At 39.9% G+C, this 26,648-nt stretch overlaps 2 protein-coding genes across 2 annotated transcripts in view; both read left to right on the forward strand.

The window, feature by feature from the left end:
• The window catches only part of LOC107739726 (spectrin alpha chain, non-erythrocytic 1-like), a 27,636-nt gene extending 21,128 nt beyond the window's left edge, over positions 1–6,508 (forward strand). The window contains exons 2-4 of the mRNA XM_016551931.1: positions 5,204–5,443; positions 5,836–5,961; positions 6,398–6,508. Coding sequence (XP_016407417.1) covers positions 5,207–5,443; positions 5,836–5,961; positions 6,398–6,508 — 474 coding nt within the window. The 5' untranslated portion in view covers positions 5,204–5,206. The remainder of the gene's footprint in view (positions 1–5,203; positions 5,444–5,835; positions 5,962–6,397) is intronic.
• LOC107739727 (spectrin alpha chain, non-erythrocytic 1) overlaps positions 6,509–26,648 on the forward strand; it is a gene marked incomplete at its 5' end in the record, with an annotated part of 23,813 nt that continues 3,673 nt past the window's right edge. The window contains 48 exons of the mRNA XM_016551932.1: positions 6,509–6,714; positions 6,806–6,950; positions 7,142–7,296; positions 7,411–7,546; positions 7,735–7,836; positions 7,951–8,088; positions 8,218–8,328; positions 8,427–8,504; positions 8,637–8,792; positions 8,880–9,084; positions 9,235–9,416; positions 9,549–9,792; positions 9,883–10,005; positions 10,144–10,361; positions 10,632–10,724; positions 10,834–10,968; positions 11,081–11,229; positions 11,804–11,863; positions 12,276–12,474; positions 12,579–12,683; positions 13,333–13,365; positions 13,499–13,534; positions 13,805–13,852; positions 14,531–14,622; positions 14,736–14,880; positions 15,328–15,509; positions 15,615–15,714; positions 16,844–17,041; positions 17,133–17,279; positions 17,383–17,486; positions 17,578–17,740; positions 17,991–18,005; positions 19,957–20,088; positions 20,180–20,317; positions 20,520–20,624; positions 20,720–20,928; positions 21,024–21,144; positions 21,249–21,370; positions 21,532–21,664; positions 21,783–21,881; positions 22,349–22,508; positions 22,623–22,699; positions 22,789–22,998; positions 23,071–23,123; positions 23,260–23,503; positions 23,587–23,699; positions 24,207–24,224; positions 25,619–25,673. Of these exons, the coding sequence (XP_016407418.1) occupies positions 6,509–6,714; positions 6,806–6,950; positions 7,142–7,296; positions 7,411–7,546; positions 7,735–7,836; positions 7,951–8,088; positions 8,218–8,328; positions 8,427–8,504; positions 8,637–8,792; positions 8,880–9,084; positions 9,235–9,416; positions 9,549–9,792; positions 9,883–10,005; positions 10,144–10,361; positions 10,632–10,724; positions 10,834–10,968; positions 11,081–11,229; positions 11,804–11,863; positions 12,276–12,474; positions 12,579–12,683; positions 13,333–13,365; positions 13,499–13,534; positions 13,805–13,852; positions 14,531–14,622; positions 14,736–14,880; positions 15,328–15,509; positions 15,615–15,714; positions 16,844–17,041; positions 17,133–17,279; positions 17,383–17,486; positions 17,578–17,740; positions 17,991–18,005; positions 19,957–20,088; positions 20,180–20,317; positions 20,520–20,624; positions 20,720–20,928; positions 21,024–21,144; positions 21,249–21,370; positions 21,532–21,664; positions 21,783–21,881; positions 22,349–22,508; positions 22,623–22,699; positions 22,789–22,998; positions 23,071–23,123; positions 23,260–23,503; positions 23,587–23,699; positions 24,207–24,224; positions 25,619–25,673 (6,192 nt within the window). The remainder of the gene's footprint in view (positions 6,715–6,805; positions 6,951–7,141; positions 7,297–7,410; positions 7,547–7,734; positions 7,837–7,950; positions 8,089–8,217; positions 8,329–8,426; positions 8,505–8,636; positions 8,793–8,879; positions 9,085–9,234; positions 9,417–9,548; positions 9,793–9,882; positions 10,006–10,143; positions 10,362–10,631; positions 10,725–10,833; positions 10,969–11,080; positions 11,230–11,803; positions 11,864–12,275; positions 12,475–12,578; positions 12,684–13,332; positions 13,366–13,498; positions 13,535–13,804; positions 13,853–14,530; positions 14,623–14,735; positions 14,881–15,327; positions 15,510–15,614; positions 15,715–16,843; positions 17,042–17,132; positions 17,280–17,382; positions 17,487–17,577; positions 17,741–17,990; positions 18,006–19,956; positions 20,089–20,179; positions 20,318–20,519; positions 20,625–20,719; positions 20,929–21,023; positions 21,145–21,248; positions 21,371–21,531; positions 21,665–21,782; positions 21,882–22,348; positions 22,509–22,622; positions 22,700–22,788; positions 22,999–23,070; positions 23,124–23,259; positions 23,504–23,586; positions 23,700–24,206; positions 24,225–25,618; positions 25,674–26,648) is intronic.

The following is a 26,648-nucleotide window of genomic DNA, read 5'->3' on the forward strand; positions in this document are numbered from 1 at the left end:
TCTTAATTTATTATTTAAGTAAAAATATATTTCTCGTATAGGCCTATTTATTCGTTTTATATATATATATATATATATAGCCTAGCTTTATTACGTTTTTCTCCACTCGCAGAAGCGCTGCAGGTGCGTGATGTGATATGAAGACCATGTGACTCCTTATGTTCTGTTGTTTGCTACTTTTTGCGCATGCAAAATGAATCCCCAGGAAACAAATGTTAGTATTTTTAACGGGTCACAGACACTTATCCTTTCTAATTTAATTCCATTCTAATTTAAAATAATCTTGTCAGTTAACAGTTAATAATCGGTTAACGAGCATCTGTTGTCGGTTAGGAAAAATAACCGAAATGAACATCCCTAATTTATATAATTTAAACAAATCTTTGAATGACTAATGAGTAGGGATGGGTACCGAAACCCGGTATTTAATCGGTCCCGGGGCTAAATTATGAAAGACCGGAGTATCGATAAGCTCTGACGTTAACGGTTCTGCTATCGGTACTGGAAAAATTAATAAAACACACATACATTTATTATTGCTATATATACATTATCTTGCAAAAAAAAAAAGAGTCGCCTGCTGTTTTTCAAACATTTGTCTTTACATCGGCATTGGCTGTCAAAAAACCAATATCGGTCCACCACTAGTTTGAATTCTCATTCTGACGGCACCCATTCACTGCAGAGAATGCATTATTGAGCAAGTGATGTAATGCTAAATTTCTCCAAATCTGTTCCAATAAAGACCAACTTGTCTGCATTTTGGATGGCCCAATGGTGAGTAGATTTTTTTTTAGCAAATTGTTATTTTTGCCAATTCTTTAAGTGTAAGGGTTTAAATAATATAGGCGCTTTTATCTGTATCTGTATCTCTATCGCTGTTATTTCAGCTTTTTGGTCTATTCAAACAGCTACTATTAGCCAAGCTAAATCCTTGGAGACAGCCCACCCATTTCCTCTAAATTCCTTAAGCCTGTATCCTCCCATTCAGACGTCAGCTCCTCTCGGATACAGATGTGTTACCATGGAAACTTCCAGGCTTTCAATGTGACCTCACTGAGTTCTCAGTATTCCCAGCTTGATAGTGGGAGTGCATTTAATGATAAGTGCTTCACTCGTGCTGAACACTGATGTTTGGAGTATGGGATCCATGTTATGAAAAATGAATGCTTGAGGAAATGTCTTATTGCATCAATTCATTTTTCATGTCACCTTGTGATCTGATAAGAATCTAGTCTCTTTAGCAATGCAGCTTCATGATTGACTCACTTTCATGTTCTAGTTTTCCTGGTTAGTGGTTCATTTTCACACAGATGTCACTGTCTTCTGAATACTGCTTTGAAAATCTGTCACACCTTCAGGCTTGTGGTTATTAATATCCTAGCTCTTCTCCAAGAGAATCTTAAGAATGTCTGTCAGGACAACCTTATTATCAGGACAGAGCGCGAATAGGAGCCTTGACGTTATTAGAGAGTCCTGATTGTCTGGTTGGAGTGGGAATATTCTAAAACAGTAACAAAGGATCTTATAGGCTGCAAACAATTGGTTAGGGATTCACTGATATTAAAATTCTGGTCAAGTGATATGTTCAAATCTAGTTACTTTTGATCAATTTAATTCAGCCCTGCTGAATAAAAGCATTAATTTCTTTAAAAAAAAAAGCTTACTGACCACAAAACAGTAGTGTATCCAGTGTCAACCAATACTGATATATATTTTTTTAAATCACTAATATACATAACAAATGTGATTCCAATATATTGTGCATTTCTAAAAGATGGTTTATTATTATTATTATTTATTCCGTTGACTTCTCTTCCTTTTTTGGTTTGTGGTTTTGACCATAATGGTTTTAGTATGGCTATAACAAAGATGTTTTTTTTTTTTTTGGAGGAGTGGGTTTTTTTTATTACACAAACCTCAATTTATTACACAAATAAAATGGCTGTCAGCATGTCATATCTTAAAGCTCTTCTAATGGTTGCCTGTTCATAAATCATAAATGACCACTGTAATGCAGCAGGGCGAGAAGTTGGACTTTGCCTGTGTCATCATGTGTTGGGAATGTGAGAGACAGTTACTGAAGCGCTCTGCTCAATGAACGAGCGTGTGGGAAACAGAAGGGAACATTCCAGAGTGCCGCTGGACTGCTGTATTCATTTGGATTCAGAATCAGCATGATCGAGAGGAACAGGGAGGGAGAAGAACGTGTGAGTTTGTGTTATCACTAGTACGCAGTCGCGTTTAGAGGTGCTATCTGTTGCTACAGCTGGACTGCAGTGAGACCCTCGTGGACACGTAGCTTTATATTCTGGTGAGTTTTATGACTTTTTTGGACATTTTAATTTGCAACTCTTTTATTTCATGCTTAAGCATTTTGAAAAACATCACAACCTAGATATTGAGAATTCATGTTTATTAAAGACTCATCATGGGTTGACATCTGCTGACTTTTGATCTGTGCATGGGTGTGGCCTATTGCGTTTTTTCCGACGCACATTTGATTTGCCGGCTTAATTTAACGGTACAGATCCGTGGACATGACATCTATCCTCACAGAGCTGTCTGAGTAAAACCAAGCTGAGCTGGTCGTAATCCCCTGTCTGATCTAAGCGGACATTGAGATGGGATCGTTTTGGGAGACGCAGGGTGGGGGGAAGGCGGCATGCGTCCAGCTGATCTGGACAAAAACAGGACATATTCACAGTAGAGCACAAGCTGTGCATTAGATCAGCGGTCATTCATCACATTTCTCATCTGGATGTGTTTTATGCTTTTTTAAGAGGTTATGTTTGAGTCAAGGACCTCACTAATGGATCAGCCATTAGCTAATCACTTCCTCATCTGCTTTCTCTTTTCCATCCTTCTGTCATTATATCAAGCGGATGTTTTGTACAGGGCTGATCTCCTGCAGTTAATTATCTAACTTCATGAGACTTCATAAGCCATTGCCATTTCTGTCTCTTTTATATTTAGCATGATCTTCTCTTTGCTCTTGTTCCACCATCTTTTTTTTTCTTCTTCTATGTACATGCATGGAGGGTTATAGTGGAAAGATGGCAGTTTTGGCCAGCATAACAAAAGACTGTATTGATCCAGGCTGACAGTGCATTACATGGCTGACTCCATAGTCTGGTCCCTCTTTGCATTGTTAAAGTGCTGTTTTGTTAGTTTTCCTGACCTTGGATTAGCCTGAACCCTTTCCAAATGCATCCTATGATGGATTCGCTTCAGCAAATGGAGCACAGCATGTGATTGTCAGACAACATCCACATGCAGCCACACAGTAATGCTATTGTTGAATAAACCCATAGAAATATGTGGTAGGTTAATTATCTTAAAGATTTTATAAAGAAAGCTTTTTAATGAATGTTTTTAACAAGGGAAAAGTTTTACAGTTTGTCAAATATTAAACCATAATATAGTTTTGCATATAGTCAAGGCTGGAATACACTACATGACTTTTGCACAGATTTTTGCCCCAATTTACAGTCTGGACGAATCAACACTGTAGTTGCCGGAAGTCATCGCTAATCTGAAGATTTTGGGTAGTTAGAGTTGACAGATTTCACAGAAAATCACGTAGTGTATGATGGGCACAGACTCATTTTTTTTAGCTTTAGACTTTAATTCCATACTTTTGGAGGATATCAAACATGTCTGGTATTTTGAGCTGATTATAGAACAAATTGTTTTAATTTGTCTTGTGTCTCCTATCAGCAAGGTGCATGTTTTAGGTAGTGTCTTTTGTTTGGAACAACAGCAAGAGAAGAGTATAATGCCTAGTGTTTTAAATCTTACAATTCATTTTTTTAAATTGTAATTTAAATTACAATATTCTGGTCAAGAAAATAACCTTTATCATTAGATGAATAAATAAATAATTAAATAATCCTCACAGAAAGGGTTAAAAAGTTGCCATGCTTTTTCTAAAACAGATGAAGAATGTTCAGATGTTCACACGTCAGTGTGGAATGGCTCCAGATGTTCACACCTGTGTGTGAAGTTAATTCTTCTACTCTTTGTCCTAAGTTAGCTTTTTATAACCACTTTGAACATCATTTTGATTTGAGCCAGATGTGTCTGACTGCATTAACAGGGTATTTATTATCCTATTCTTTGACTCTTCTGAAATGGACCAACAACTTGACCCTGCATTCCCAGAAATCCAGTCAGTCTGGTGCTCAAAATCAGCAAACCTCTTTGAGAATCAGCTTACGATTCTCCTGACTTAACAGCTTTTGTCATTATATTACCTGACTACAATAAACATGACACATAATGGTCTTTTATGAGTATAAAGAGTTTTGAGAATAGTTTTGAGTCATTTTCCAGTGTTTCTTCTGTCAACAGCTTTGTTGATTATAATGAGAGCAATTTAGTTTTGTTTCACATCAGAGTAAACTGTTGTTGAGATTATTCCATCCCCCAACCTCTGACATTAGCAGTTTTGTGGTGACAATTTTTCTGACCCAGAACGAACGGAACAGTTATAGATCATCAAACGGCACACTATTCGTAGAAAAAGAGCTAGAGACATTTGCTGTAGCCTGGGTGTGACCCATCTTTCCCTGGTTCATTCATTCTGGACACAAGCATAACCTCGTCCCCTCCACCTTCGAATACAGCTGAAGTCACACAACCCTCTCCCCACTGACAGTATGGGACGGATGCCGTTGGATTGGGGTGGATGTAGCTTTGGATTGGTGGGGGTTGTGTTCAGTGTCAGCGGGGGGCTGATGGCAGCACTCTCTTTGTGACGGTTTACTCAGAAGCGTTAGGAATTTCCGCCGGGCCCCCCATGTGCTCAGCTGTTGGCCATTGCTTGGGAGAGTTGTGTCTTTTAACTCATAAAATGTCTGCCTGGTTTTAGGTACCTCCCTTGAGTGAGTGTTTGTTCCACACAGACTTAGTGGTGTCTTTTAAAAAAATTTTATTTGCACCAATACACAATTGTCTTAGTTAAAACATGAAAGTTGCTGTATAAACTCTTGAATTTGTCCTTTTTGCCTATTACCTGGAAGTTCCCATTGTTTCTTTTCAAGTAACACTCTTGCTGTACTCTTGTTCCTTTCTGATCAGGAAGCCATACTAAGGTTCTTCAAAAGTGTATTCACATTTTTGCTTTTGCTTACTAAGCCCAAGTTCATGTGGAAGGACTTGGACATTTGGAGATTTATCCATTATCTTTTCCCTCTTTTAGAAAATGGATATCAGTGGAGTTAAAGTTCTGGAGTCAGCCGAGGACATCCAGGAGCGCCGTCAGCAGGTTCTTGACCGGTACCATCGCTTCAAGGAGCTGTCCGTTGTGCGCAGACAGAAACTCGAGGACTCTTACCGGTTCCAGTTCTTCCGTCGAGATGCAGATGAGCTTGAGAAATGGATCCAAGAGAAGCTACAGATCGCCTCTGATGAGAACTACAAGGACCCCAGTAACCTACAGGTGAGAGTAAAAATAAGCTTCATAAGAAATCACATTTAGCGAAAAATGTGCTGTCACCTCTGTTCTTGAAGTGACTCCTCCCTTAAGCTGTAAATTCCTCGGCTGGGTCTGTCTGCTGTAATCAGCAGTGAATTACTTTATAGAGTCATCAGATTGTTATAATAGCTGAATACGGTAAATGAACACATGCATGCAGTGACTTTGGTCACAAGGTTTGTGTTGTGACTTATGCAGATGTTTATAGAGATAATTCTGCAGTTGGTTGAAATCAGGCCTTGCAAAGTTGGAAACTTCTCAGAAGAAATGCATTTTCATAATATACAGTGTTTATTAATAAAAATCTGCATATGATGCATTTTTGTCTCATATAGCATTTTTTCCCCATCTCTTAGGGAAAGCTCCAGAAACATCAAGCCTTTGAGGCAGAGGTGCAGGCTAACGCTGGGGCCATCATTAAACTGGACGAGACCGGCAATCTCATGACATCTGAGAGCCACTTTGCATCTGAAACCATTCGAGTAAGGTTTTTTTCTTTTTAATACCACATGCTAGAGCTCCATAATGGAGAAAAGTGAAATTTATAATGTTTTAACTTTATCCTATATGGATCAGTCTTTCACGCCTTACCGGACCGCTCAGCGACCAATAGTAAAAAGTGTCAATTATGGCACTTTTATTCCAGTAGGTACTTGAGTGCGGTGACATTTTCATTTGTTGTAGTTCATTTTACAGTGCATGTACCTTAAAAGAACTGAGTGCTGTGTTCCTTTTCATTCTACCTCAAATTCCTTATTCAGTCTTTCTATTACAGTCCAAACTGACTTTGTTTTTCAAAAAAAATAAAAATAAATTAGATTTAATCTGAGCTGTCCTTGAATAATATTTTTGTTTTTGTTTCTGATCACGTTTTGTTTTGATCCTAATTGTCTGTCTTTGTCCCCTCTTAAAACTTAGACCCGTCTAGAGGAACTTCACCGTCTGTGGGACCTGCTGCTGCAGAAGACTAAAGAGAAGGGAGTGCGTCTCCTGCAGGCTCAGAAATTGGTGCAGTACCTCCGTGAGTGATTCCAGACAGACCTGGCAGCCCACGAGGAGCGTGTGAATGAGGTGAACCAGGCAGCCGGTAAGCTAACCCAAGAGAACCATCCTGAGGCTGAGCTCATCCTGAAGAAGCAGGAGGAGGTGAACGCTGCCTGGCAGAGGCTGAAGGGTTTGGCTCAGCAAAGGCAGGGCAAGCTATTTGGAGCTGCTGAGGTGCAGCGTTTCAACCGGTGAGTTATTCAAGACATTTGTAATCACTACTATACAAATTTGTTGGTTTAAATGTGTTTAGTCACTGAAATTGTCTGTTCTGACCTACAGGGATGTGGATGAGACAATCAGCTGGATTAAGGAGAAGGAGCAGCTGATGGCATCTGATGATTTTGGTCGTGACCTTGCCAGCGTTCAAGCCCTGCTCCGGAAACACGAGGGGCTGGAAAGAGATTTGGCAGCCTTGAAGGACAAGGTCAGACTCAGCATATCCACAAACTCTCTTTTTCTATCCCTCAATACAGACTTGCCCATCACATTTATACACTTATTCTTTTATTGTTTTATTTATGTACATTTAATTTGTTGCAGAAATGTACAACAGAATGTGCAAGCATTGCACAGTCATTCAGTTTGTTTGATATAGACATTCTGTTCTGTCTTCAGGTAAACACTCTTGGCGGCGAGGCCGACCGTCTGCAGCAGACACACCCCCAGAATGCCTCTCAGATCCACCTGAAAAGAGACGAACTCATTACCAACTGGGAGCAGATCCGTACCCTGGCAGCTGAACGACACACTCGGCTCAATGACTCCTACAGGTAGGCTAAGACGCACATTTTTGCTTTTGATCACTACTTCAAATTGATTGGTTGAGATTTTAAACTCAGTTTACACTATGCTAGCTTGTGATCTCATGGTTGTCTTGCTTCTAGGTTGCAGCGCTTCACTGCAGATTTCCGTGACCTGACCAGCTGGGTGACGGAGATGAAGGCTCTGATCAATGCAGATGAGCTGGCCAACGATGTGGCCGGAGCGGAGGCCCTGCTTGACCGCCACCAGGAGCATAAGGTATTGAACTTTGAAAATCTAAACAAGTAGAGCAACATGGGAAAATTATGTTTGGATAGTAAATATAGAATCTTAAACCTTTCTTTCTTTTTTAAAACTGATTTGCTTATTTAGTATTGCACTTATAGTATTGCTCTACCAAGGATGCTTGACATTGAAAGACCATAATGTCCATAATGTTTTACCAGGGCGAGATTGATGCTCATGAGGACAGTTTCAAATCTACCGATGAGGCTGGGCAGGCTCTGCTGAACACTGGACATTATGCTTCTGAGGAAGTCAAGGAAAAGGTGTGTCTGACCTTGGACCTGTGTTTTTGTAGGCTATTTTCAAATCATCATTCATGCATTTTTAATTCTAAAGTGAGAATCTGAATGACCCTCATTTTGTATTTGTTGGTGTAGCTGGGCATCCTGTCTGAAGAGAGAGTGTCTCTTCTGGAGCTGTGGGAGCTACGCAGGCAGCAGTATGAGCAGTGCATGGACTTGCAGCTCTTTTACAGAGACACTGAGCAGGTCGACAACTGGATGAGCAAGCAAGAGGTACAAATTCATCTAGGCTTATCATATTATGAGGATCAGCCAAAATACTTTCTCTGAATCGTGTAACACTTTAATTTTGTTTTCAACTGAGAGCAAAGATTTAAACATTTCAAACTGTTTTTCTCAAAGGCTTTCCTGCTGAATGAAGATCTGGGTGACTCTCTGGACAGTGTTGAAGCTCTTCTGAAGAAACATGAAGACTTTGAGAAATCCCTCAGTGCCCAGGAAGAGAAGATCACCGTAAGAAATCACAGCTTGACATAAAATCCAAGGCCTGTTATAATCAGGCTTACAAATCTTACTCCTTTTTCTTTTTAATTCTCTACTGAAATATACAGGCCCTGGATGAATTTGCCACCAAACTGATCCAGAACAATCACTACGCCAAGGAGGATGTGGCCACTCGCAGAGATGCAGTAAGTGGAGATTAGCACCCTGAAACGACCTTCATTTCAACCCCGCAAGCACTTTCCTCCCCTCATTATTGCTGACAGAAGTGCTGAATCACTGGTAATACTATGACTTAAACACCTTTTTTTCTACTTCAGCTGCTGAGCAGACGCAACGCTCTTCACGAGCGCGCTCAGTTTCGCCGTGCCGCCCTGGAGGACTCTTTCCATCTGCAGCAGTTTTTCCGGGACTCTGATGAGCTCAAGAGCTGGATCAATGAGAAGATGAAGACTGCCACTGACGAGGCCTACAAGGTATGTTGTCCTAGAGTTGTTTTACACATTTGGAATCAATTGTTTATATTTGCTTCTTACTCTCACCCTCTATTCCTTCTCTGTCAGGACCCATCCAACCTGCAGGGGAAGGTACAGAAGCACCAGGCCTTCGAAGCTGAGCTCTCTGCCAATCAGAGCCGCATTGATGCACTGCAGAAGTCAGGCCAGGAGCTGGTTGATGGAAAACACTACGCCTCCAGCGAGGTGTCCACCCGAATGGATGAGGTCAGCTCTCAGTGGAAGAAACTTCTAGAGGCAACTGAACTCAAAGGTGAGAAAATGGCACAGTGTGACAGTACTGCCTATTTCACAGGAAGAGACAGTTGTCGGTAGTTAAAAACTATGTTTATCTGATTTATTATTGGTAATTATGAAACAAAAGGCAGATTTTTCAGTGATATCACATTATTTACTCATTCAGGGATTAAGTTGCGTGAAGCGAACCAGCAGCAGCAGTTCAATCGTAATGTAGAGGACATCGAGCTGTGGCTGTATGAGGTGGAGGGACACCTAGCCTCCGATGACTTTGGCAAAGACCTGACCAGCGTCCAGAATCTTCAGAAGAAACATGCTCTGCTGGAGGCTGATGTGGCTGCTCACCAGGTAACAATGTCTGAATGATTTTCAAAGTAACTGATATTAGACATTTACACTGTTTCTTGTATGATTCTGTACAGCTGGCAGTGTTTGTTTTTTAATATCTGAACTCATTCATCTTAACTCTCCTCTTTACAGGACCGCATTGATGGCATTACTATTCAGGCCAGGCAGTTCCAGGAGGCTGGCCATTTTGACGCTGATAACATCCGCAAAAAACAAGAGGCTCTGGTGGCACGCTATGAGGCTCTAAAGGAGCCCATGGCCGCCCGCAAACAGAAGCTGTCAGACTCTCTGCGCCTTCAACAACTTTTCAGGGATGTGGAAGATGAGGAGACCTGGATCCGAGAGAAGGAACCCATTGCTTCCTCCACCAACAGGGGTTAGTGTGATTAAATTGCATGAATGAAATCTGAAATGACTATAAACTGTTGATATTCTTAAAAACAACGATTTTCTCATACTCTCTCAGGAAAAGACCTTATTGGAGTCCAGAACCTTCTGAAGAAACACCAGGCTCTGCAGGCGGAAATCTCTGGCCATGAACCCCGAATCAAGGCTGTTACTCAGAAGGGGGAGGCCATGATTGAAGAAGGTAATACTTAATTCTTGCACTTTCATAAGACTGACTTTCTATTAGGCATCGGTTCAGAACAGCTTTAGTCATTATTCAAAGTAGAAGCAATAAATTTGGAATATTCATGTAAATAAAATGCTTTTTTCCAAATTTCAGGTCACTTTGCAGGGGACGATGTGAAAGCTAAGCTGCAAGAGCTGCACAATCGTTGGGATGGACTGAAGGGAAAAGCGGCCCAGCGTAGACAGGATCTGGAGGACTCCCTTCAGGCTCAGCAGTACTTTGCTGATGCCAATGAAGCTGAGTCTTGGATGAGAGAGAAGGAGCCCATTGTAGGAAGCACCGACTACGGCAAAGATGAAGACTCTGCAGAGGTAAACAAGAAAGAGGGCTGGATCTAGAATGAAATTAGTAAGAATATTACATTGAATTTTTACTAATATTTGAGCAAAAAATGCAATGTAAGGTAAAAAAATAATAATTTCGTCTCTTTTCTGATGATCGTTTCATGTAGCATCCCTTATACATAATAAGATGTTTAAAGTGCTTAATTGGCAGAACTAAACTCAATTGCTTTTGTGGTGTCATCGCAGTTTTGTATAAAAAAATGGATGGCTCTAAAATGTCAGTGTTATCATTTACAGGCTCTGCTGAAGAAGCACGAGGCACTGATGTCTGATCTGAGTGCGTATGGCAGCAGCATCCAGGCATTAAAAGACCAAGCCGAGGCCTGCAGAGTAAGATCACAAAGAACTCTTTTGCATTGACCAAAAGGAAATAACACGTAAAACTTTTACATTTTATGGAAATAAAAATTTGGTCCTTTTTCATTGATTTAATCAACAGCAACAAGTGGCCCCCACTGATGATGAGACCGGCAAGGAGCTGGTTCTTGCTCTATACGACTACCAGGAGAAGAGTCCACGTGAGGTCACCATGAAGAAGGGCGACATCCTCACTCTGCTCAACAGCACCAACAAGGTGATTAATAGGGCACGCTACATGTGTTACTTAGCATGCCAGTTTGAATCCAGATGACTTTCTTGGACTTGTGTAAGTAATATATATATATATATATGTATCTTGTTCTCAGGACTGGTGGAAAGTGGAAGTGAACGACAGGCAGGGCTTTGTTCCTGCAGCGTACGTGAAGAAGTTGGACCCGACTCAATCTTCCTCTCGCGAGAATCTGCTAAATGAACAGGGCAGCATTGCTCTGCGACAGGAGCAGATTGAGAATCAGTAAGAGTCATTCTGCTTTTGGTTTTCATTCAAATGATTGAGGGCAGACTTCTTACTTTGTCTAATATGCATTCGGGCTGTCAATGTCTCAAAAGTTTGAGGTCAGAAATAATATTTTTTTGAAAGAAAAAATAAATTAATATTTTTATTCGGCAAGGATTCATTAAATTGATCAAAAGTGACAGTAAATACAGTTATAATGTTAAAAAAGATTTGTTTCACAAAGACAATTTGTTCATCAAAGAAAAAGGTCCCCTGAATAAAAGTATCCACAAAAATGTTAAGAAATATTAATTCATAATTTTAATTGATTGATGGCCCTAATGTGAACATTTTTGTAATTATTTTTCAACCTTACTACTTACATTCCAACAAAATCATTTCTTTTTAACACAAAGCCTCTTAAGATCTTTGCATCTTTACTCTTCCTGCAGCTCAAATAAGGCATCTGTTAAAAACTAACTCTTAATAATGTTTCTGACCCCTCGTTACTCCTCTTTTTCCTTTCTTTCTTGTTTTCTTTCTTTCTTAATTTAAATGCTTGCATGTGTCTGCTTGCCCTGCCCTGTGGCAGGACTGTGGTCACCAAGGAGGTGTGCAGCGTATCTGTACGCATGAAGCAGGTGGAGGAACTGTGAGTAGGCCCGACCAATGTCATTTATTTGATCAAAGAAGCCTCCATCATTGCAAAATCATTGTATCCACATTCCCCTCATCCATCTTGCTGTTTTTCCTGCTTTAGGTCTTCTATAATTCTATCATTCTCTGTCCATCAGATCATTGTCTCATTCTCCTCCTCTTCTATTCCATTAAGGGATAGATGTTCACATCTTTTGTGAGAATGTTGTCATTCTGAGCTTTTCCTTTTGTGGAGTTGGTGTCTAGATGTTTCACTCTGCATTTTCGATTGCTGACTATGCAAATTTCTCACTGTTAGATTAACCCCTGTCCGTGTTTCCAGCTTCTATTTCCTCTCCTAGAAAGAGATGTTTCAGTCCCAGTTTTGAGGTGGGAGTTGCATTAAAGTCTCTGATCTCTCTTCGTAGGTATGGTACACTACAAGAGTTTGGAGAGAAGAGGAAGGACATGCTGGAGAAGAGCTGCAAGAAGTTCATGCTTTTCCGTGAGGCGAACGAGCTGCAGCAGTGGATCAATGAGAAAGAATCAGCGCTTACTAATGAGGAGGTCGGCTCTGATCTGGAGCAAGTGGAAGTTCTGCAGAAGAAGTTTGATGACTTCCAGAAGGTATGTTTCTCATACACATTTATGACTCCTTTATCACTGGACGCTAGCATTGGCTAATAAGTGTCCACTGATTCTAAACTCTTGTATTTTTTATTGTTTGCTAGGATCTGAAAGCAAATGAATCTCGGCTGAGGGATATAAACAAGGTGGCATCTGAGCTGGAGTCTGAAGGACTGATGGCTGAAGAGGCTCCTGTTGTGCAGGCCCAGGTATGAAGAAAAACACTTTACACACACAGTGAATTTGATTAAACATACATTGCCATTGAAAGTTTGGGGTCAGTTTTATTTCTTTGCTAGCATGCATTAAATGTATAAAAATGATTGTAAAGACATATAATTTTAGATTTTTTTGTTTTGTTTTGTTTTTCAATAATTGCTGTTCTTTTGAGCTTTCTATTTATCAAAGAATCCTAAAAAAAAATAGCAGTTTCCAAAGAAATATTAGGCAACTGTTTACAACATTGCTAATAAAAGAAATGTTTCTTCAGCATATTACAATGATTTCTAAAAGAAATGAAAATAATTATTTTTAAATTGTAATATTTCACAATATTAATGTTTTTACTGTATTTTGTGTTTAAATAAATGTATCTTTGGTAAGCATAAAAGAGTTCTTTCTAGAACTTAAAAATCTTATCTAACTTTTTGACAGTAGTATACATCATGATGTTTTCTAGATTTTGAGTCATTCCACTCATCAATTTTATGTTTACATTTAAACTTGGAGAGTATACATCAGAGTAGTATTCTGATTTATATGCCTGAATGTATGAGATTTATAGATTTGGTAATGTTTCCCCTTTCTCCTTCCGACCCTCCATTCCTTCATCACACCTCCCCTTCATCCCACCATCAGCAAGTAGAGATGCTGGGCTCAGCTCCTGGGAAGGTCATTATTGTTTTATACATTCATCTTGTCTCTATAACAGTTGGGGTGTCTGCATGAAACATACACATGAATATCATTTTTTTATTTTTTTTTATTAAACTGATTCTATTTATTTATTGTATATATTTCACAGGATGAAGCAGATTCCAAAGGTGCATCTCCATGGAAGGTGATATAGCATGCTGAATTTTAAATGCTTTAAATCTAATCTATTATGTCGTCTAATCTTGGGTCATTGAGATTGATGCATGTTTAGTTTTTATGCAGGGTCTTGTTTGACCAGTATGTCATCCACAGAGATGTTTGGTGACTGTGATTACAGAACAACAAGAGTAGTCTGGTTCTTGTAACTCCTCTTGTGACATTCTCTTGACTGGTGTATTTTTCTGTTCTTTTCCTGCCCTCTCTCTGATTTTTGCACATTTTTTACTCAATATAGTCTGTTCGCTTGGCTGTTCAAACAACGGCCAACTTTAATACTATTAAGGTAAGATTCTAGGTTCTTAGTTTCAATCTTTAAATCTTCCCTCAACCAATCCCACTAAATCCTGCATTGTGCCCTGTGAACCTGGAGAACTAACTCATCGTGGTGGTCTTGTGCTCTTACCATGGTCTCTTGTTCCCTATGTCCTATTACTGAACCATCAACTGTGCGGTTGCATCCCCCTCCCTTTGTTTCCATTCATGAGTCTGTGTCAACCATTTGAAATAACTCCTTTATGTCTTCACGCCATATGTTTTGGTGGAGGTAAAACAGCCATTCTAGAATGCATTAACGCTTCTTTTTCAGTTTGTGGCCGATGCACCCACCCAAGTTTTCCATATTTGCTAACTGTCATCACTTATCCTATGTGCTTTAATGTTGTAGCCTTTCTGTTTATGCCACTTACCCATACTGTTGCTTTTGCTACTGATATGTAGAGCAAAGTATGACGCAAAGGATATGGACCCATTTATGTGGCGCTTTGGATAGTGGGTTGGCTGTTAAATTTCATGTTTCTGAATGTAGATTGCCATAAAAGGTTTGTTTCTCATCAGTCATTTTATATAATTTAAGACGTGACCTCAGGGAGTCAAATCTGCTGTCAGGGATCATATCATTGTCTTAACTGGACCTATAACCTGCCCTCTGATTAGCTGCTAATGGTTATATGTTTGTGTATAGGAGCTGAACAACCGCTGGAGGGCCTTGCAGCAGCTGGCTGAAGACCGAAGCAACATGCTGGGCAGTGCTCATGAGGTGCAGAGGTTCCACAGGTACATATATGCCACTGATTAACCTCAAAATTATACTGTTATGTTCATGTTATACATGTGTGATGTGAGCCACATGAAGTGCAGAGGAATTCAGCTCAGTGTGTGATTTACAGGGATGCAGATGAGACCAAGGAATGGATCGAAGAGAAGAACCAAGCCCTGAACACTGATAACTACGGTCATGACCTCGCCAGCGTGCAGGCTCTGCAGCGTAAGCACGAGGGCTTCGAGAGAGACCTGGCTGCTCTAGGAGACAAGGTAAAATGTTAATTTTTGGTTTAGATTTCTAAATATCTAGTTCAGTCATGAAACTTTATATGGCACAGCCTGATAGGTCCTTTACATGCAATCTGCCAAAAATCACATTATTTACTACACAGCACAAGCTCATTGTCCTCTGCTGATTCTTTAGCCAGTGAGCTTGCTTGCTCAACATTTAAATACTGTAAATTAGTTCTGCTGCATGCTATCAGAGTTCCTCTGAAACCCTCCACCTCCCCCAGCAACTCCTGTCTAGATTTGCTACATGATTTATATGTGCCTATTCATGCAGCAGCAGCATATCTTACATGTTTGCTCTGGTGTAGCAGGTGTATCAGATCTAGTCCGCCAAGACCAAATACATTAATATTGTCATATCTGTTAACATGCTAAAACTATTTTGAAAGTTGTCATGATTTATATATAATTTTCTTCCTGGGGCAGGTGAACTCTCTTGGTGAGACCGCAGAGCGTCTGATTCAGTCTCATCCTGAGGCTGTGGATGACATCCAGGAGAAGTGCACCGAGCTGAACACTGCCTGGAGCAGCCTGGTGGGTCGTGCTGACCAGCGCAAAGAAAAACTGGGCAACTCTCACGACCTGCAGCGCTTCCTCAGTGACTTCAGGTGAGGAGGAGGAAAAAAGAGCAAAATGAACAACTTGGAGAAGCTATATGACATCTGAGCAATAAAACAGAAGAGACTAAACAAATCTGTGCTTCTATCTCCCAGAGATCTCATGTCCTGGATCAATGGAATCAGAGGGCTGGTGTCTTCAGATGAGCTGGCCAAGGACGTCACTGGAGCTGAAGCCCTGTTGGAGAGACATCAGGTACTTAAAAACTCCTATGATATGTACTTTCGCTAGTGAAAATGAGTAAACTAAAATGTATTTGAAATACATTTATTTCAAGCTAACTATACTACAAATACATTTACATATTTATTTATTTATTTATTAATAAAAAAAATACTAAATACTAAAAAAAATACTAAACTGGTATACTTAAAGTCTGCTAAATTGGAACAACTAATTTTGTACTTAATGCATTTTAATTGTGCAGAAGTAGTGCTGAAGTCCAACTAAAGATATACTTGATTGAACTAAAGATATACTTGATATTTGATTGTGCTTTGCAAGTATACTTTAGGCTTAATAATATGAAATATGCATTGTGCACAAGTACTACTCCAAATAAAGTTGAATTATAATTTTGATATCAGTAAGTCTCGAGCGATATGTCAGTAAATATGTTAATAGATTTGAACTATACTTAGTATGAAATAAATGTATTTTAATTACTTTTTTTTATATTACTTTTTTACTAGGGTTGTTACAGTTGCTGTTTAGAAGATGAGTTTCCTTTGATAATATTTGACAAAATCCTGTTTAGCAGTGTTAATTTTGACAGCAAATTTTGATTTAGTTTTAGTCATAGTCTTTTGACTAAAATGCCATTTAGTTTTAGTCATATTTTAGTCATCTGAATTGTTTTTAGTTTTAGTTGACTAAATATCATAAGATTTTAGTCGACTAAATCTACAGTAAATTTAGTCGGCTAAAATCTAATGGGTTTAGTTACAGTGCATGTAGGCTGCTATCCCTTTAAAACCGAATGCACAGCTGCAATGAATGCAATGTACTGATACACGTTCTCCCTACTGTTTACGTTCACTTAACTGTGTTTACATGAATACTCGTCAAAACTGACAATTCGACATCATTTTGTGTGTAATTCTCCGTTCATGCGACGCGAGAGAGTACTCACGCACTGTGAGATGCGCTTTTTGTCTGTGCTTCAGAGTCTGCGCTCAGAAAACCGGACCGAATTGAGTTCTCTCTTGCGTCGTCAGATTTATCCATATGTCTGCTCTTCTCTTACAATTATTCGTCAACGAAATTAACACTGCTGTTTAGCCCATGAACAAATGTTAAACACTCACATATTCATATTCTGTAGGAACACCGCACTGAGATCGACGCCCGTGTAGGCACCTTTCAGGCTTTTGAACAGTTTGGACAGCAGCTGCTTGCCCGTGGCCACTATGCCAGCCCTGAGATCCAACAGAAGCTGGAGGCTCTTGAACGGGAACGTGCCGACCTAGAGAAGGCCTGGGTCCAGCGCAGGATGATGCTGGATCAGTGCCTGGAGCTGCAGGTCAGCAAGGACCATGTTTACATTTAATACACAAAACATGAACACTTGAAGATGGCAAATGATATCATATGTTTATTTTTGTCTCCTGCAGCTATTCAACCGTGACTGCGAGCAGGCTGAGAACTGGATGGCAGCTCGCGAGGCCTTCTTGGCCAGCGATGACAAGGGAGACTCCCTGGACAGTGTGGAGGCTCTCATCAAGAAACATGAAGACTTTGATAAGGCTATCAATGTGCAGGTCAGCAAGCGCCATTGTGATATAAAGCAGTCAAGCTTGAGATTATTTGATTTTGAATCTAGAGGTTTTTTTTGTGATTATTTAAATGTGTCTGTCCTCACAGGAAGAGAAAATTGCAGCACTGCAGTCTTTCGCTGACCAGCTCATTAGCGCTGACCACTACGCCAAACCTGAGATCTTTAATCGTCGTAATGAGGTCTTAGACAGGTCTGGGTTCTTCTTTTTGATACTGCTCTCACTGAGTGAATCTGTTCCATTTGTCATTTAAGTTAAAGCAGTATGTCCTTTTGACCTTCAGGTGGCGCCGTCTCAAGGCTCAGATGATTGAGAAACGCTCTAAGCTGGGTGAGTCCCAGACTCTGCAGCAGTTCAGCAGAGATGTAGATGAGATCGAAGCATGGATCAGTGAGAAACTCCAAACTGCCACTGACGAGTCTTACAAGGACCCCACCAACATCCAGGTAATGTCACATTTCAGGCATCACTCTCAGGACAGATATGTCAATATTTTTGCAGACATGCTATGTTTTATGTTTTAAAGGTGAATATCGTGCTTAAGTCTAACCTTGTAAATATATTAATAGCATAATACGTTCAAGTGCAAATTAAAATGTATTTCTCTTACTATCCCCACCTTAACTAACCCCAAGTGTTTTATTATGTAGGAAATTAAACTGAAACTCTGTCTGTGTTCCCATTGTCTGTTTCTAGCTGTCCAAGCTGCTGGTAAGTGCAGTAGTGTGCCAGAGCTAACTAACCCCAATATGGTCTCTCCACTTGTCCGTTGTCTCATTGTTTTTGTCTGTAAATGTGTATTTGAGTTCCGTATGTCTATTATGTGTCTCGCTTTGTACAGCATCATCAGTTGTTTGTCCCCTTCCCGCGCCCCATTGTTGCAGCATTTCATTTTTAATTGCTGGGTGTGGCCTCCATTTTCTTGTTGTGTCATTAAAGTTGGGATGTCTTGGTTTAAATTTGTTCCACACAGAAAAGCTGAGCTTCTCACAGAGTTGTGGATCTGAGAGCAAATTTTGACAAAAAGTAGTATGCGAAGACAATTTTTTGGCCGTGTTCAGAATAGCATTGTAGAATTATATGCTTTATGCTGCCCACTGTTTAATGTACTACTGTGTGAATCAGAATGCATTACATATAATATAAACACATAATATAAACACATATACTGTATGTGATATACACATATAGTACTGTAGCACTTTGCTACAATTTCATTTATTTCGATGGCTTAATGTTTGAAAATAAAGATATTAAGACAGTCATAAAAATTAGTTTTGTAATTGTACTTGTATACTGTAAAAAATAAGATTTTTCTTAATTTTTTAAATTCTACAGTGAAATATTACATTTATAACATTTCTTACTTTATGATTATTATTATTTATATATATTCACCACTTTTTTTTTTTACTACAACTACAAAGAAGCACAGCAAACCTGGAGCTTTTTCCTGTTATCACGTGACCGTTTTATGTTTCAGTTTTCATCCCAGAAATAATTGAATTTTTTTTTATTTAGTGTAAATTTTCTTAACTCTTTGTATCCTACAGTGTGCCCCTAAATGTAGGAAATCATCCAGATATTACATGCATACAAATATTTCCTAGTACATCTAATATGCATGTTGTAAAAGTAGTATGCATAGTACGTTAGTGCTATTCCGAACATAGCCGCAATTCTGTCAACCCAGAGAGAGAAGGTGGAGAGGTGCTTTCAAACAAGTAATTCTGCTTTGCTTTTTTGTGGAATACCGTGTTAAAACAACAGAAACGGTTACATGTGTGCTATGGCCAGAATCCATATACAGGTGCATCTCAAAAAATTTGAATATCGTGAAAAAATTCTTTTTTTTTTTTTTTTGTAACTTGTCTTCAGATGAGATTTTTGACTTTCATGAGCTGTAAGCTCTAATCATCAAAATTAAAACAAAAAAACCTTTGAAATGTTTTACTTTACGTGTAATGAATCTAGAATATATGAAAGTTTCACTTTTTGAAATAAGTTAAAAAAAAAAAGAACGTTTTTTCACGATATTCTAATTTTTTGAGATGCACCTGTACAGTTACAGTACCAGAAGCCCGGCTTCCTTTGAGTGTATCGGCAAATGCTTTAGATAAGCCATTTGGAAGTGCTTTTTCCTTCTTCCATTCTCTCTGGGTGATATAAAATATTAAATGATCTCAGACAAAACACCCCAACTCCTCTTAGGTTCCTCACAGAATTCATTGTGTGCTGGATGGTGTCCAGTTCATTTTATTGAATGCTCCATCAGGCTTTGAATGTGTCCTGTTCATAGTATGAGTTCCACGTTACATGTTTGGTCCTTGTTTGGTGGTTTGTAAATTCACAGTCACCTCACTTTTTTTCTCACAATGTACACATTGATGTTTTGAAAAGGTTTGCTCTTTCGTGGCTACAAATAATGACAAACATTCACAAACAGTCTACACAAAGGCATACACATAAAATGCACAAACATACGTTACAATAGCTTTGAATATGCACTGCTTTCACTGAAATTGAGTTTTTACACAGATACGTTTATATCAGTATCATGTGTTAGATACAAAACCAGCTATTGCTTTATCACAGCTGCACCCATGCATGACTTCACTGTGTGGCTCAGTTTAGCTGTATTTCGCTTTCTTGCCACTTTCAGAGCAAGCACCAGAAGCACCAGGCTTTTGAGGCTGAGTTACACGCTAATGCTGATCGTATCCATGGGGTGATTGACACGGGCAATGCTCTCATCCAGAGAGGTGCCTGTGCTGGAAGTGAGGATGCCGTCAAGGTAACAATTTCAGAAGTATTTCAGAAATAGGCAGATGGTGAGTTACAGTCTGTGCTCATTTTGCTGTGGTTGTGCTCACATTTGCTCTCAGGCTCGTCTTAATGCTCTGGATGAGCAGTGGCAGTTCCTCGTCAACAAATCTGCCGAGAAGAGTCAAAAACTGAAAGAGGCAAACAAGCAGCAGAACTTCAACACTGGCATCAAGGACTTTGACTTCTGGTTGTCTGAGGTATTGAGATATGACTTAGTAGCTACTTAGGATAGTTCTTGACTTCAAGGGATAGTTCACCCAAAAATGAAAATTTGATGTTTATCTGCTTACCCCCAGGGCATCCAAGATGTAGGTGACTTTGTTTCTTCAGTAGAACACAGTTTAATTAAATAATTTTAATGATAATAATATCCATTGCACATTTTTCCTGTGCTCTTAGGTTGAGGCTCTTCTTGCCTCTGAGGATTATGGCAAAGATCTGGCCTCAGTCAACAATCTCCTTAAGAAGCACCAGCTTTTGGAGGCTGACATCTCTGCTCATGAGGTAGCTCTTCAGACATACTGATCAGGGATCACTCATTTAGAGCATTACCAAAATCCAATATGTCCTGATCAATGCTTGTTTTTGTGTTCTTATAGGATCGTCTAAAGGATCTCAATGGCCAGGCTGACAGTCTGATGTCCAGCAATGCCTTCGACACATCTCAGGTTAAGGACAAGCGTGATGCTGTCAACGGACGCTTTGGCAAAATCAAGAGCATGGCTGCTGGGCGCCGTGCCAAGCTGAACGAGTCGCATCGTCTGCACCAGTTCTTCAGGGATCTGGACGATGAGGAATCTTGGATCAAGTATGGTTGACATCATTCTGAGTGATCTGTAATTTTTCACACTAACTGCATTATTTGAGGCTGTACACTAGATTGAATTAATTATCTTCCATTAGGGAAAAGAAGTTGTTGGTGAGCTCGGAGGACTACGGACGTGATTTGACAGGAGTACAGAATCTAAGGAAGAAACACAAGAGGCTGGAGGCTGAGCTTGGAGCACACGAGCCGGCCATTCAGGTGAGGAGTCACCTGCAACATGGTTGCATATCAATTCACAGAAATGAAAAAGTCTTAAATGAATCGTCATTCTGAATGCTGACAGTATTTTTGTGGCCTTGCAGTCTGTATTGGAAACTGGGAAGAAGCTGTCTGATGACAACACCATTGGACAGGAGGAGATCCATCAGAGGCTGGCCCAGTTTGTGGAGCACTGGAGGGAACTGAAAGATCTGGCTGCTGCACGGTCAGTACCGTATTTTACTTTTTTCTGGTCTATTTTTCTGATCACATTCAAAAGTTTGGATCAATAAGATTTTTTTTTTCAAAAACATTAACAAAAATCTTATGATTATGTATATTGCCTAGGATAGGAATTTGAAAATTCTTTGGTTTTCCGGTTTTTAGTGGACAGAGGCTTGAGGAGTCGCTAGAGTACCAGCAGTTTGTGGCAAATGTGGAGGAAGAGGAAGCTTGGATTAATGAGAAACTGAACCTGGTCGGAAGTGAGGATTACGGTGATACTCTGGCAGCTGTGCAGGTGTGAAAAAATAAACCACATTTAGCTGATTATGGCTTGATCTTGGACACACCTTCATAATGCTGTTTTTTTTTTTAGCTTGTGTCTTAAGTTTCTTTATTTGGCTCTTCTTTTTCAGGGCTTGCTGAAGAAACACGAAGCATTTGAAACTGATTTTACCGTGCACAGGGACCGAGTGAATGATGTTTGTTCCAATGGAGATGAACTTATCAAAAAGGTATAGTACAACTATTACAAAGTCCATATACAAAACATTGACCCCTTTGACCCTTTAAAGGCAGAGTAAGTGATTTCTGGTAGCCAATGTTGATATTTGAAATCACCAAAACAAACACGCCCCTACCCCAAAAGGGTCTTGCCCCTATTTTGATAGCTCCGCCCCACATATACGTACGCAACCCAGACAACGATTAGTTCTGTGAAACAAAGCAAAACCAATGTTACACCGTGTCTACGGACGTGAGCGGCGCGGTGCAACAAATCCCCGACAGAAAATTATTTTTAGAAAATACTTATTGCTGATTGGCTACAAGTTTGTTTTGCTATTCGGCCCGAATCAGTTTTCTAAAGTGTTTTTGAAAAATCACATATCCTGCCTTTAATGCTTTATTATAGACAGTCCCTTTGAAGTAGGATGTGACCTGATGGCAATATCATAACATCATATTCGGGCTTTTTGTGCAGGAAAACCACAACATGGAGAACATCATGGCTAAAATGAAGGCCCTGCGTGGGAAAGTGTCAGAGCTTGAGAGAGCTGCAGCTCAGAGGAAATCTAAACTGGATGAGAACTCTGCCTTCCTTCAGTTCAACTGGAAGGCTGATGTGGTGGAGTCCTGGATTGGTGAGTAAATGTTTCCTCTCATATGCATCAAACCTCATTTAAAAGAGGGTTTGATAAGAAATAACATGTTATTTTCTCTGCTTCTTTGTAATCTGTAACTCAAATGTATTTTAGGCGAGAAGGAAAACAGCCTGAAGACCGATGACTATGGTCGAGATCTCTCCTCGGTGCAGACTCTGCTCACTAAACAGGTGTGACATAGCATATGGAATAATATAGCCATAGCACAGCATATCCATTTACTGCTGTAACTGACTGTTTTGATTCCACTCTGTCATAGGAAACCTTTGATGCTGGGCTTCAGGCCTTCCAGCAGGAGGGCATCACCAACATCACAGCCCTGAAAGACCAGCTGTTGGCTGCCAAACACGTACAGTCCAAGGCCATTGAGGCTCGTCATGCCACCCTGATGAAGCGTTGGAACCAGCTGCTGTCCAACTCAGCCACCCGCAAGAAGAAGCTTCTGGAGGCCCAGGAGCACTTCAGAAAGGTGTGGAGAATTAAATTTCGCCTCAAGTCAGGAAAAATACGTTTTTTAACTCTTGTTCGCTACTCCATCCAGGTCGAGGATCTGTTCCTCACCTTTGCCAAGAAGGCCTCAGCCTTCAACAGCTGGTTTGAGAACGAAATTTCGCCTCAAGTCAGGAAAAATACGTTTTTGTTTTGTGTCTTTAACTCTTGTTCGCTACTCCATCCAGGTCGAGGATCTGTTCCTCACCTTTGCCAAGAAGGCCTCAGCCTTCAACAGCTGGTTTGAGAACGCTGAAGAAGATCTGACAGACCCTGTAAGGTGCAACTCTCTGGAGGAGATCAGGGCCCTGCGGGATGCCCATGACGCCTTCCACTCCTCGCTCAGCTCCGCAGAGGCCGACTTCAGCCAACTGGCAGAACTTGATCGTCAGATCAAGAGTTACCACGTGGCCTCCAATCCATACACTTGGTTCACCATGGAGGCTCTAGAGGAGACTTGGAGGAACCTTCAAAAGATCATCAAGGTAATAATGGAATCCTGAAGCATGATTGAATGTGTATAAAGTAGAGTTAAAAAACTCAATAATTATATAAATATGATTTATAGGAGCGAGAGCTGGAGCTACAGAAGGAACAGAGGAGACAGGAAGAGAACGATAAACTTAGACAAGAGTTTGCCCAACATGCCAATGCCTTCCACCAATGGCTGCAGGAGACCAGGTACAGAGGACCAGCATGCACTACTTACAGTGCTGTGTTCTCTAGAGTAGAGTTTCATTAGAGTAGAGTTGTGCTCGAGGTTTAAACACACCGCATGCAACACATTTGTTTCCATTGCATGACATCACACACACATTTGTTCGCATTTGATCAAGCTTTCCTGATCTCCATGTAACTTTCTTAGATGCCCATTTTCATTCGTGTCATCGACTGTTTTTGTGACTACAGTCTTTAAGTCATTGCCTGCTTTGCCATGTTGTCTGTTTGGGTGTGATCAAGGATTTCACATTGATCACACAACTTAAACCCACCTGGGCTTGATATGCTGCAGCAGGGCTTTGTGCTGGTCACATTTTCTTTTTATGTGAGTGTTGAGTAGTGGCGTTGATGTCACCACTCAATGTTTTAACTGTTTATTTCTCTCCCCCTCCTCTATTTGTCTCTCTTTCCCCATTCCTTCGGCCTTCTCGCTGCTACCCTGATGCTTGGGATCATTTCTCTAATCAGGACATACCTTCTGGATGGGTTAATATCAAATTTTTTACTCTTTTACTATAGTATGTTTGTGTGTGAGTGTGTATGTATTGTTTAATAGCATTTAATGGAACCATTATGATAGAAACACATATTTGGTATAAAATAAACCAGGAATTTGGGAGTTTCAGGTTAGAATAGAACAATAATTTGGATAGAAATAATACAGGGTGTCTCAAGAAGGACTTTATCTCACTTTACATATATTTTGCGTATTTTATCGTATGTTTTGACTATATTTCCAGATGTATTCCTTTCTGTTTTTCACACTCTTTTTCCATTCCCTCTTCATCTCCCACCTCCCTCGTCTCTGAATAGCATAGCCTATCGGAGGGTAATCCGTGTCTATCACTATGAAGTCGAAGATGATCTTTCTGGAAGGTCTTCTCCCTTTTTTTCCTCCTCTGATTGGCCTCTTGCCCCCTCACCCCACACCTTTTGGGTTTTCTTCTCCTCATGCACTCGAGTCTGACCCCCACTGTAAAGGCTCTGTGTGTGTTCAATTCCCTTTTACTAACATTCACTGCGATGTGAGGCTTTTTTTTAGATGAACCCTTCCAGCTTCTTAATCCAACAAGCCTGGCTACATTTGGCACTGATGTTGAGGAGTGTGAACACTTCATCTCATTCTTTAAACGTTTTGTTTTTTTCCATGTTTCAGTTATTTGTTTTGTTTTTTCTTCTTCATTCTGAGGAAAATGTTCATGCACCAGATCCAGGGTGGAAACTGCAATGTGATTTCCATGATTGAAAAAGTACTTGTAGACATTTTCAATATCCTGATCTGAATTCAAACAACTGTGCATTGACATTTTTTGGACATTTATAATATGGCTAGTCGAGTCCAACTTTGAATCTTCGATTTTGCACATTTTGCTTTTAAAAGTATGCAAGACAAAACTAAAACTAAGCAGTGGTACAAATATAGCAGTTTCTAACCCTGTTGACAGCAGCCCTAATCAAGCATGGTCTGGATTACCATGGATATATTTTGGCTTCGTTAGCATGACTTTGGTTACTGTAGTTGCATTCTGGGGTGGCTTATAGTTTGTACTCCATATCTACTACAAAATTGGTAAGTCCCATTATTATGTACAAGAAATTCAGGAAGATGCAGGTTACAGAACTAGATGTAATGGTTATGCAAACCATTTAAACAATATAGTATAAACTCATAGTCATATAAAAATAAAAAATACCTTTTTAAGGTCTACTCTGCCCAATACAATTGGTTTTGTTCTTTGACCCAATAAGTGAGCTAGTCTAGTGAGAGCCGCCCTTGTAAGGTGTAGACTGGCATGTGGAGTGAGTGAGATGATTTTGGGTGGATGTGCCATGTGCTCTCGGGCTCCTGCTGCTGGTTTCATCACTCTGTGTGTGGGCAGGTCCTGCATGGTGGAAGAATCCGGAACTCTAGAGTCACAGCTAGAGGCCACTAAGGTGAGTTTGAGAGCAGTCAATGGATAATTGAGACCCGTTTGGTGAAGCTGATCGATTGTGAATAACAAAATGAAGCATTAGTGTATTAAATAATATCATCAATAGAATATTGTGAAATATTATTACAACTTAAAATAACTTCTATTTTAATATATTTAATATTTTAGATGGCAAAGCTGAATTTTCAGCTTTTTCTGATTATTATCTACGGTGGCACAGTAGTGCACAACACAACAGAAACAAGTCGCAACTCAACAAAATTAGCACAACACACCAGAAACAAGTTGCAACACAACGAAATTAGCACAACACAATGGAAACAAGCCGCAAAACAACAAAACTAGCACAGCACGATGGAAACAAGCTACAACACAACGGAAACAAGCTGCAACACAACAAAATTAGCACAGCACAATGGAAACAAGCTACAACACAATGGAAACAAGCTGCAACACAACGAAATTAGCACAACACAACGGAAAAACAAGCTGCAACACAACAAAATTAGCACAACACACCAGAAACAAGTCGCAACACAACGAAATTAGCACAACAAAGGAAACAAGCTGCAACAAAACGAAATTAGCACAACACACCAGAAACAAGTTGCAACACAACGAAATTAGCACAACACACCAGAAACAAGTCGCAACACAACGAAATTAGCACAACACACCAGAAACAAGTCGCAACACAACGAAATTAGCACAACACACCAGAAACAAGTCGCAACACAACGAAATTAACACCCCACAACGAAAACAAGCTACAACACAACGAAAACAAGCTGCAACACAACGAAATTAGCACAACACAATGGAAACAAGTCGCAACACAATGAAATTAGCCACAACACAACGGAAACAAGTCGCAATACAACAAAATTTGCACAGCACAACAGAAACAAGCTGCAACTCATCGAAATTAGCACAACACAACGAAATTAGCACAACACAACGAAATTAGCACAACACA

The sequence above is a fragment of the Sinocyclocheilus rhinocerous genome, unplaced genomic scaffold (genome assembly GCF_001515625.1).
Source record: "Sinocyclocheilus rhinocerous isolate Xijiao unplaced genomic scaffold, SAMN03320098_v1.1 scaffold585, whole genome shotgun sequence".
In the NCBI taxonomy this organism is placed as follows: Eukaryota; Metazoa; Chordata; class Actinopteri; order Cypriniformes; family Cyprinidae; genus Sinocyclocheilus; species Sinocyclocheilus rhinocerous.